This window comes from Candoia aspera, chromosome 2, assembly GCF_035149785.1.
Source record: "Candoia aspera isolate rCanAsp1 chromosome 2, rCanAsp1.hap2, whole genome shotgun sequence".
Lineage (NCBI taxonomy): Eukaryota > Metazoa > Chordata > Lepidosauria > Squamata > Boidae > Candoia > Candoia aspera.
Genome location: NC_086154.1, coordinates 4,321,547 through 4,333,445, shown reverse-complemented (window position 1 = coordinate 4,333,445; position 11,899 = coordinate 4,321,547). Strand labels below are relative to the sequence as shown.

The window sequence follows — 11,899 nt, the reverse complement described above, 5'->3', positions numbered from 1 at the left end:
TGTTTGTTCCTTTTCAGTAATTTCTAGCCTACCAGTGCTATGTGCTAATCCTGAGTGCCATCCCACCATGTTTCAGTCATACCTGTCACATCATATTTATGTCTCTGGGTTAGGATTATTCGTTCTTCCTCTTTATGTTGAACAAGCAAGAAGTGAACCTGATATTGGGAATGAATGTAGGATAGTGATACGATATCTTGTACATTATTGCAGGAGAAAAATGGTGAGTATCTGGTACCTCTTGTCCTTCCTGATCGCTGTCCGCCAGATCAACCAGAATCCCCTGATCTTGCCCAACATCACTCTGGGCTACAACGTCCACGACAGCAATTTCAATGCAGAAATGAATGCTGAAGTCTTGCTGGACCTGCTTTCTGCTGGGGAGGCAAATGTTCCAAACTACAAATGTGGAAGACGGAAAAACCTGCTGGCTGTCCTTGAAGGGACCGATTATGACCTTTCCCACCATACTGCAACCATGCTCAGCATCTACAAAATCCCACAGGTAAGTGTGGAAAGTTCTGGATTTGAGGAAAGGACATGGTTGATTTTGACTTTGGAATCTCACAGAGCATTTAGCAAATGGGCAAGAGATATCCCCAAGCTGGACTAGGGGATATATTGTTTTTAAAGGGTTATCATAAATGATTTTATAGAGGTTTCTTGCTTTTGGGCAGAACTTTGTCTTTCACTTTCCTTCTTTATGCCAATGAAGTTTGAAATGCCAAATCAGTGCCGACCTCTTGAAAGTTGAATCTGACTTCACTGAGCACAGTGAAAAATACTACCATTTGGCTCCAGCCATTTATGAGTGTTTTACTGCAATGCTGTGGACTTTCTCCATAGCAAGCATGTTTAGAGGTCATATACTGTATCAGATACATTATTTCAACTTTAAAAGCAATACAAAGAGGGATAACATGGTGGAGAAATAATCATGTGGGCTGGCAAAGAAAAGAGTGGAAGATAAGAGATGATCACTATTTTCTTTTGAAACCTTGCTTGTTCCTCCTCCTCCGAAGCAACCAGAATCTGCTTAGAACTTGGATGGAATACCCCCAGGGTCATAGGCTGGTCTGGGATCCCTAAATATACATAAATACATGGATACGTTCCAGAAGAGCAGAATGGGTATTTCCACAAAATTAACTGAGCACTGGTATAGATATGCATTCTTTGGCTGTTGGTTGTCCTTAAGAAGAGAGCAGGTCCCCTTTCTGAGATGTGTTTCTTGGTGCTGTGGAAGACAGTTGGGGAAGTGGGATGAAATTCTGGAAAGCTTTGTCTCTTTTGGAAGTAAAGGAGAAGATTAGGGAATCCTCCATCTTTTGGTTTCGACTTCACTATGAAGCATAGATGGGTATTCATCAGAAGATAGTTCTTCCTCTGGATACACACACACACAAATACTTTATTAAGCAGTATAATTTAATGCATAGTTAGAAATAGTCAGTGAAAAATAGTATGAGTGGGGAATGCATGTCCTCACTAATTGGACCTCCTTTGAAGAAGTGGAACCAGTTGTATTCCTTGTCACAATGATCTCCCAATTTACAATTTCAAATTAAATCAACTCCTTTACTACAAGTCAATGACCCAGACTAAATAAAACTGAATAAATAAAACCTACAGAGCTGAGCTGCAAAACAGAACATACAAAATAAAATAAGGCATATAGGATAAACCATATACATTCATGCTTGGACTATTTTGCTATCAGTCATACGTGAGTTTTACAAGTTGCAAAAACAAACCTGGAAACAGCAAGAATTATCTTGGAATCCTTATTTGCTAGTAAAAATGCATATAAAATTCTTCAGTCCATCCCAGAAATGGAATTAGCAGAGGAGTTAACAGGTTTTGTGTATCTCTAAATAAAAATTACAATATAACAGAATATGAGTTTGCCTTTCAATATTATTTATTTAATTAATTAATTTTTATCCCACCTTTATTATTTTTATAAATAACTCAAGGCGGCAAACAGACCTAATACTCCTCCCTCCTCCTATTTTGCCCACAGCAACAACCCTGTGAGGTGAGTTGGGCTGAGAGAGAGGGACTGGCCCAGGGTCACCCGGCCGGCTTTCATGCCTCAGGCGGGACTAGAACTCACAGACTCCTGGGTTCTAGCCCAGCACCTTAACCACTAGACCAGAGTGGCTGTCTATTACCGTCTTTACAAGGACAAAACCTTTCCACGTATGGAATTTTATGACATTTTCCATCCAGCTCTGCTGATGGTATACTACTGAATCATAGTAATGTAAATGCTTATCAAAATGTATTATTTGTGAGTTGATGTAGGTTTTGTTGTTTATTAGTTTAGTCAGTTCCGACTCTTTGTGACTTCATGGATCAGCCCACGCCAGAGCTTCCTGTCGGTTGTCAACACCCCCAGCTCCCCCAGGGACAAGTCCGTCACCTCTAGAATATCATCCATCCACCTTGCCCTTGGTCGGCCCCTCCACTCTCCCCAGCATCAGCATCTTCTCCAGGGTGTCCTGTCATCTCATTATGTGGCCAAAGTATTTCAGTTTTGCCTTTAATATCGTTCCCTCAAGTGAGCAGTCTGGCTTTATTTCCTGGAGGATGGACTGGCTTGATCTTCTTGCAGTCCAAGGCACTCTCAGAATTTTCCTCCAACACCACAGTTCAAAAGCATCGATCTTCCTTCGCTCAGCCTTCCTTATGGTCCAGCTCTGGCAGCCATATGTTACTACGGGGAACACCATTGCTTTAACTATGTGGGCCTTTGTTGTCAGTGTGATGTCTCTGCTCGTAACTATTTTATCAAGATTTGTCATTGCTCTTCTCCCAAGGATTAAACGTCTTCTGATTTCCTGGCTGCAGTCAGCATCTGCAGTAATCTTTGCGCCTAGAAATACAAAGTCTTTCACTGCCTCTGCGTTTTCTCCCTCTATTTGCCAGTTATCATTCAAGCTGGTTGCCATAATCATGTTTTTTTTGAGGTTTAGCTGCAAGCCAGCTTTTGCACTTTCTTCTTTCACCTTCATCAAAAGGCTCCTCAGTTCCTCTTCGCTTTCAGCCATCGAAGTGGTATCATCTGCATATCTGAGATTGTTAATGTTTCTTCTAGTGATTTTAACCCCAACCTCAGATTCCTCAAGCCCAGCATGCCGCATGATGTGTTCTGCATACAAGTTGAATAGGTAGGGTGAGAGTATACAGCCCTGCCATACTCCTTTCCCAGTCTTAAACCAGTCCGTTGTTCCGTGGTCTGTTCTTACTGTTGCTACTTGGTCGTTATACAGATTCTTCAGGAGGCAGACAAGATGACTTGGTATCCCCATACCACTAAGAACTTGCCACAATTTGTTATGGTCCACACAGTCAAAGGCTTTAGAATAGTCAATAAAACAGAAATAGATGTTTTTCTGAAACTCCCTGGCTTTTTCCATTATCCATCGGATATTGGCAATCTGGTCTCTAGTTCCTCTGCCTTTTCTAAACCCAGCTTGTAAATCTGGCAATTCTTGAGCCATGAATTGCTGAAGTCTACTTTGCAGGATCTTGAGCATTACCTTACTGGCGTGTGAAATGAGTGCCACTGATCGAGGTACAATGCTGCTTTTAAATGGGCATTGCTGGGTCCCAATTGTACCCCAGGTGACAGTTTACTACATCCTTTCTGAACTTTTCAATTCTGGAGGAAGCCTTGAAATATTTTTCAGGCCTCAGGGAATCCCTGCACATTCAGTCTCAAATATAGATCAGTAGTTACAAAATTATTATATTCGTTTTATGTGTAGGCCTGTCTATATATATTAACAGTGTTCTTAAACTAAAAATGAAGAATGAAACTTACCTCTTTTGTGTGAAGCTGCCTGAATTTGAAATATTTTTTTTAAAAAATTGTGATCTCCCGTGGAAGGCCTAGTGACCTCTCGTGGAAACCCAGGGCTCCACAGAACCCTGGTTGAGAAACACTGGTTTACTCCATTCCGACTAAAATTCTCTATCAAGGATCTGCCATGGCCTCATCTTGTCCCATGGACATGAGTATCTCCCTTCAAAAAACCAATTTATATACTTTTTTCCTCAATTTGGACTTTCCAGGAGGAATCATATTTATTAATTAATATTAGCTGCATCAGACCTTGGGGTTGGAAGTGAACCTTCAGCCGATATTTAAACACAGGTAGCCATGTCCTTGTTTCAAGTTTTTTTAAGTCCTTCCTCCAGCTAGAGGGCAGTATTAGGCACACATTTTGCCACTTGGAATAGCTTCCTTAGGAATGTTGACTGTAACTTTTCCAAGATCTGATAATTATTTCCTGGGTTTAATTGAGCTCCATATAACAGCTGGGATAACGTCTTGGCTTCAAAACCCTTGAGGGCAACTGGTATATCTTGGGCACCTCTGGAGAAAAAAGAATGAATTGCTGCTGGACTCCTCTGGCCTTTGAAACAACCTGAGCTTCCCAGAATGGTGCAGAATAAACCCCAAGTATTTAGAACCAGGGAGCTGCTCTATTTTATGTGACTCCAATTTACAATTTAGAAATACTTAGAATTTAGAGTGAAAAATTAATGAAATTTGATTTGACTGGGCATTGCCACTTCCATCCACTGTCTCCAGATCTCGTACGCTTTTGTTTCTGATGATGCGAATGACAAAACCCAACTTCCCTTTTTCTACCGGATGCTCCCAAAGGAAGGAATCCAATATACAGGGATGGTTAAACTGCTACACTATTTCAGATGGACCTCAGTGGCTCTTGTTGCTCCAGAAACTGAAAGCGGAGAAACGTTCTTGAAAACTCTGGCACCTTTTCTGGCCAGAAATCGCATTTGTGCTGTTTTCATGCAGAGGATCACAATGGTGGGGACAAATCCATTTAACCTAGAATCTACTTTATACGACAAATGGAAACAAGTCAATGTCTTTATTTACTATGCAGAGTCTACTTTGCAGAATATGTATTTCTATGGTATGGAAATAATCGACAACTTATTTCAATTCTCGATGAAACCTTCCATCAGAAAAATCTGGGTGGTAACAGCTATCTGGGATCTCACTTTGAATTTGAGACAAAAACCTTTCCGACATGTTGACAGCATTTTCTCCTTCTCCATCCAAACAAAGAGCTGGATAAAATATGACAAAGCTGATGTCCTTTACTCTTCAATCATTCAGTTTGCCATGAAAGCTTTTCCGTGTTCATCTGAAAAGCATGCCTTCCCTGCTAAAAAGTGGCTTAGATGCAAAGAGAGAGAAGATCTGGATACTCTGTTGCAGGAGGAGATTGAAGACACCCTTTCTCTAGACAGCTACCATGTTTACAACAGCATCTGGGCCGTGGCGAGGGCCTTGGATGCTGCCTGCCTCTCCAGGTCCAAGACGAGGATGCTGGGGGGAGGCGGAAATGCCTGGCGACCGGAAAGGGTGCAACCTTGGCAGGTATTTCTTGCTCCCTCAAAGAGATCTCAGCTGAACACAACAATCACTATCACTAACTGCAATACTACTACTTACTATCAGCTGTTGACGATGGCGAAGGGGGGGCTCACAGGTTTCTCAAGAAATATTTATTCTATTGACTAGTTACTGCATAGTCAATCGAATAAATAGCGCATACCATATAGATCGAAACGGAGACTAATACAGCATGGAATAGTTAGATTTGTGGAATAAAATGGGCCCCATGAAGTGGGCTTCTTAAGGGGAGGTTTGTGTGTCTCTACTGACCCCACATATTTATCCAGCTTATTGAAGACCTTAATTGCTGCCTTAGCAGAAAGTATAACGTCATTTCCAGCAGTTGAGAGAAAGGTATTCCCAGGAGTTGTTGCTTCTTCCTATCACTAACATCTCTGACCAGGGAACTTCTGGGTCTTGGCTTAACTCTCAGAGTAGTAGTGAAGATGTTGGACTAGAACTGTGGAGATCCAGATGATTGTTCTTATGGACAAAAGTCAGAGTGGGGATGCTATGTACTGTATGCATCCTTAGGCCAATGAAGAAGAAGCAGGAAATTAACCAAATAAATACAATGCTGATCATAAATAATATGTAAAATATCAGATTCCTTCCCAATACGAACAGGGTTGAAAGGAACTGGAATATAGAACCAGCAATCAATCAGGATGGATCAGGTGACTTCACTTGGTTGAACTTGTCTGGACATGAAAACTAAGTGCGCTTGGGCTTGGTGAGTGCTTGGGTGGGAGATGCACAGAAAATCCCAGGGCTGCAGACCAGAGTAAGGAGTTACAGAGCAGTTCAGGAGACAGGATTGGCAAAGTATTTCCATGTCCTTGCTGAGAAAATTGCATTGATATGTCCAGAAAATGACCAGAAATTAAAAGTCACTTCAAGAAAGGAAGAAATAAATCAAGAAATTGACTTGAAGTTCCTACTTATCTAGTAAATCAGAAAACCCAAGCTTGAGAATGGTGTAATGGCAATCAAGTTATACTTCTATAAAAGGCTGCAGTTGTTGATAATGTTGTTCTTACCATTCCAGCTTCATCCTTTCCTGCAAAACCCCCAGTTTCATAACAGTTCCATGGACGGGGTATATCTGGACCAGAAGCGACAGCTGGCAGCTGACTTTGACATTGTGAACTATCTGTGGTTTCCTAATGGGTCCCTTGTCAGAGTGAAATTTGGGAGTTTCGCAAGACAGAGATCGCAGGAAGCCAAGTTTGTTGTTGACCAAGATGCTGTTATGTGGCCCCAATGGTTGAACAAGGTGGGAAAAATCCATTCATTCACCGCATTTCTACTTTTTGTCACCAGAATTCTAATCATTGTAAGGGGAGGACTTCCCCATGGCTGCTGCTAACCTAGCAGTTTGAAAGCATGCAAATGCAAGTAGATAAATAGGTACGACTTTGGTGGGAAAATAACAGGGACATGAAAGGAGCCCCCTTGGTCGTCCCCCGGGCAACGGTGATGTCACCGGAAAATCCTTTCAGTACAGAAACGTCTTGGTAGGTGCTTTTGACACGCAAAAAGTATGTTTCCCTGTTGTATCCAGTTCAGGGACACGGCTTTGGCTTCCTGGATGAAACACTGCCATTTTTTTTTAACTCTTTCCAAATGTCACCCTTTACAGATCAGATCGGGGAGCTGGTAGTCCTCTGATGCCTACAGAATAAAACCTATAATGAATAGGAGAAAAGATGGGAAAATGAGGCAGATGTAATGTTTTTCTGGGATATTTTAAAGTCCCGCCATGATTCAATTCTCAGTTTAATAAATGGAATAAAGTATCTATAATACAGTAACCTGATCAGGATAAATACCATCATGAAAATGTTCACAATTTTTTCTGAGTTTAAGTCAAGTCACGCTTGGCTGGGATCTGACATTCCCATGAGGGCCTTGCCAACTCTGCCTTACTATTCCTTTCCTTCAATCAGCCAGCCCTAAACTGTATTCCTCTATGCTCCCCATTTTTCTGCTTAGAGTCTGCCTCCTTCGCGGTGTGTGGAAAGTTGTCGGTCTGGATTTTTCAAGGTGGGTCAAGAAGGGAAGCCCGTCTGCTGCTACAGCTGTGTTCCCTGTGCGGAAGGGACCTTCTCCACCCAGGAAGGTGGGTGATTCCAGAGGAAATGGGCAGCGCTTTGACCAAAGGGAAGTACATAGCATGTCCTTTGTGTAAATGTTCTTCCACCTCATGCTACCTGGCTCGCTCTGCTCATGGAACTGAAGGTGATGAGCTGCACGGTCCCTCATTAGCCTCAGTTCATACCCAACTTTTATTCTTCTCTTCCTTCTGCTAAGTGGTTACCCCATAAGGTTTTCTTGTTACTGGCCTGGAAGAGGCTAAATCAGTGGAGGAAAATACTTTTACTGTTCTCCTCTTCAGATGCAGATTACTGCACCAAATGCCCCGAAGATCAGCATCCAAATAAGGAGCGAGATAAATGTCTCCCTAAGAAAATAACTTTTCTCTCCTACAAAGAAGATTTGGGAATCATCTTGGCTTCACTTGCACTCTTCTGGTCCTTCATTACTGCCGTAGTGTTAGCAATCGTTCTTAAATACACAGACACTCCCATTGCGAAAGCCAACAACCGGGACCTCTCCTACATCCTCCTGGCCTCCCTCCTGCTTTCCTTCTTGACTTCCCTCCTCTTCATTGGACAGCCAAGGAGAGCCACCTGCCTTCTCCGACAAACAGTCTTCAGCATCACCTTCTCAGTTGCTGTCTCTTCGGTCTTGGCCAAAACGATCACAGTGGTCCTGGCCTTCCTGGCCACAAAACCTGGAAACAGGGTGAGGAGATGGCTGGGAAGGAGTTTGGCCAACTTCATCATCCTTTGTTCTTCCTGTGTCCAGGTGGTCATCTGCAGCATCTGGCTAGGCATGTCTCCCCCATTTCCTGATTCTGATATGCACTCCCAGCCTGGAGAGATTGTTCTGCAATGCAATGAAGGCAGCGTCATTATGTTTTATGGTGCCCTCGGCTATATGGGCTTCTTGGCCGCCATCTGCTTCATGGTGGCTTTCCTGGCCAGGAACCTCCCTGGGGCCTTCAACGAAGCCAAGCTGATCACCTTCAGCATGCTGGTCTTCTGCAGTGTCTGGCTCTCCTTTGTGCCCGCGTACCTGAGCACCAAGGGCAAGTACATGGTGGCTGTGCAGGTCTTCTCCATCTTGGCTTCCAGCGCTGGCCTGCTGGTCTTCATCTTCCTCCCGAAGTGCTACATTATGTTACTAAGACCAGATCTGAATACAAAGGAGCAGCTGATAGTGAAAACCTAATATCTGATTCATTTTCTGCATTTTTCCCCTTCCAGACCATAATTTGACATCCATTTTCTGCCACCTGAAAAAAACATTTCTGATAGACTTTAGGCTGTGTGGACTTCAATTTCTAAAATTTGTAGAAATGGCCATGCAAGATGGGAATTCCAGGAGTTGAAATCAATAATTCTTGAATTTGCCAAGGTTTGCAAACCCTGTTCCAGACCAGTCTTTTGGGGAGATGCTTGGTAATATATTTAATTACCAAATAGATAGATAGATAGATAGATAGATAGATAGATAGATAAGAAAGAGAGAGAGAGAGAGAAAGAAAAAAAAAGGGAGAGAGAGAGAGCAGAATCTCCACTGTAGCAGGAAGTATTTTTTACGTGTTTAGGATAGTAGTTTAACTGATCTTAAGGATATTGTCATTGTCATTTATTTTATTTTATTGATTTATTTATCCAATTTGTCCCCTCCCATCTCCTCCCATCCAATTTGTTATTACTATTGTCTCTTATGAAGCATATTCTCCAAATGCTAGCAATTTAGAGACAAATCAAGCTTTGTGTCTGTTGTAATCTATATGTGATTCTAAGCAAACTGTTTTTGCAAACTAAAAGTTCTGTGGTCCAATAATTCTAATTTTGTTGGTTGTTTTGCCAATTCCATTGCAAGAGTGCCTAACATTCCCATAATTATGATGAAAAATCTTAGCAGTTTATTTCAGAATCTTTTTCAGTTGTTAACTCAGAATAGTTGACAAGGTTTTCCCATTCCCTCTGAGCTATTCCTTTTATTTTATATTTTTATATCAGTGCAATACAAAATGTATCCACTGCCTAATAAGTGAGCAATAGCACTGAAACAATGCAAAGGAAATTATGACATCACATCACATCACATCACATCAGGGGAAGGCTCTCTAAAACACCTTGGCCTTCAGGAGCTTTTGAAACACCAGTGCGAAGGGAGCCAGCCGGATCTCCACAGGGAGGCTGTGTAAAATAGAGGCACTGCAACAGAATAGGCACCTCTCAAAATTGTGGGATCTGCAGCTCTTTCCCCCTGGTAGATCTAATTGATCAGGATGATAGTGCCTTGAGAAGAAAGATGGTCCTCTAGCTATCCAAGTGCCAAGCCATAAAGGGCTTTGTAGGTAAAAAACCAGCACCTTAAATTGGACCCAGAAAGCAACTGGCAACCAATGAAATGTCCCCAAACTTGCTCGCCAAAAGTATGTGTGTTGCTTGAAGCCAACTGCAGTTTCCTAATATCCTTTAAGGGCAGCCCCTTGTAGAGTAGTCTAAGCAGGTGGTGGTAAAGGCATGAGATATTTTTGCCAGGTGTTTCTGCCCCTAATAAAGTTTGAACTGGCATACCAAGCAGAGTTGGGTGTAGAAGTGTGTCCACAGACTCCACCTTCTGGAGCCATGAGTCATGAAGCTGTTCCCATGAGCCATGAACCAGGTAATATTTCCTCATCAAGGAACATTTCTGTCAGTGACAGCAGGTCCTGATGTATCAACAACTCTGATTTGCCTGGGTTCACCTTCAGCCTGTTTCCCGTCATCCAGACCCAAACAGTCTTCAGGTACTTGGGAAGGGAGTCTGCAGCATCACTCCCCCAGCCTATGGTACTGATATACAGTCAATAGATGCACACTGATGATGCTGCAACCCAAAATGTGGAATGATGCCTCCCAGTGGATTCATATCGATGTTAAAAGCAGGGGAGATTAGAGCAACCCTGTGACACCCAACAAGTCAGGGGATACCCATCTCCTGCACCAACACTGCCTACTAAGGAAGGAATGGAAGCATTGCAAGAAACACCTCCAAACCCCAATGTCACAGGTGGTAGAAAGGAATACTATGGCTGATGGTATGATAAGCCACAGAGAGAGCCATCAAGACCAGGAGGGGACACTTCACCCATGCAGTTCCCAACACAGGTCAACTAGGAGAGCAATCAATGCTGTCTCTTCCCTGAAACCAGGCTTGAAAAGGGTCTGGATAATTCACTTCATCTAGGTTGCTGTGGTCCACCACCACCATCTCAACAACCTTCCCCGAAAAGGACAGGTCGCAAACCTGTCAGTAGTTGTCTAACATCACCAGGTCCAGCAATGGCCTCTTCAGGAAGGAATGCACCACAGCCTTTTTCAGGCTGCCAGCAGTTGCGTCTCCTGGAACAAGACACTGAAAATTTTCCAGACCCAAGTGGTCATCACCACTCCTGATTCCTATACAACCGCAGGGGTGGGTGGGTGGGTGGGTGGGAGGTTGGAGAGGGCAGTGATCCAACCAGCAAATGGCAGGAGACAACCGAGCGACTATCTGACTATCTTCAGAGGCCAAAGAACCAAAGGAGCCCCAGATAACAAGGCAAGGAAAGACTCCATTCATCTCTAAAGTCTCTGTCCAGGAGGAGTCAAGGCCATATGGGGCTGGTGGACAGCAGTAAGGAAGGAAAAGCAAGCACACCTTCCTTTTCTTACCAGCACAGTGTTGGCCTAAAATGGGCCTGTTCATGTGCAGGGTACTGATGTTGCCTAGAAACCCAGGCACCCGAGTCTGGCGTGGAGCTGATAAAAACCTGGTCCCTGAATTTGGGAGAGAGACGAACTTTGCAACGGTGGCTTTTTGCCTACCTGAAGCCACGAATCACACAGCAATTCAAGCGAAAGTAAAAAGCATGTATTAAGGGGGAGGGGGGTCAAGTCCTTTTATAGGGTACAGAGACAAAGGATAGATACACTCAGTATACGTGATACGTCATAAAGGAACTAATCAAACAAGAAAAGACATGGATTACATGTGAAACTTAAAACAATAGAAAACACTGATTACAGATAATGTTCCAGAAGTGGCAAATTTATGGGTTACATCAGTCCCTTTCCCAGCTGGGTTTGTATCTTATTTCAAACTCACAAGTGTGCTCAGGGACTTTCATAATATGCTCTCTATTGTGTAGTTGCTGAAAAGGCTAGTTTTTGCACGTAAAAGGAAGAAAGGGATTTGGGTAAAAGGAAAACAGGGTTTCTTGAACTTGAAGGCATGGGTGCCACGCTTAAAGGCTAATATCACCTTTTTGAAAAAGCTAATAATGAAGCCTAAAAATCCCAGGTAACACTTTTATGTATATATACGTTTGTGGAGGGGGAACAGGGTGAA

General features: G+C 42.9%; 1 protein-coding gene across 1 annotated transcript; it reads left to right on the top strand.

Annotated features, from left to right (window-relative positions):
• The first annotated feature begins 220 nt into the window (after positions 1-220).
• On the top strand, positions 221-8,740 carry LOC134488845 (vomeronasal type-2 receptor 26-like). Its single transcript, XM_063291178.1, has 4 exons — positions 221-505; positions 6,492-6,626; positions 7,439-7,565; positions 7,842-8,740. Exons 1-4 carry the CDS (start codon positions 221-223, stop codon positions 8,738-8,740), a joined length of 1,446 nt encoding a protein of 481 aa, XP_063147248.1.
• The last annotated feature ends 3,159 nt before the right edge of the window (positions 8,741-11,899 follow it).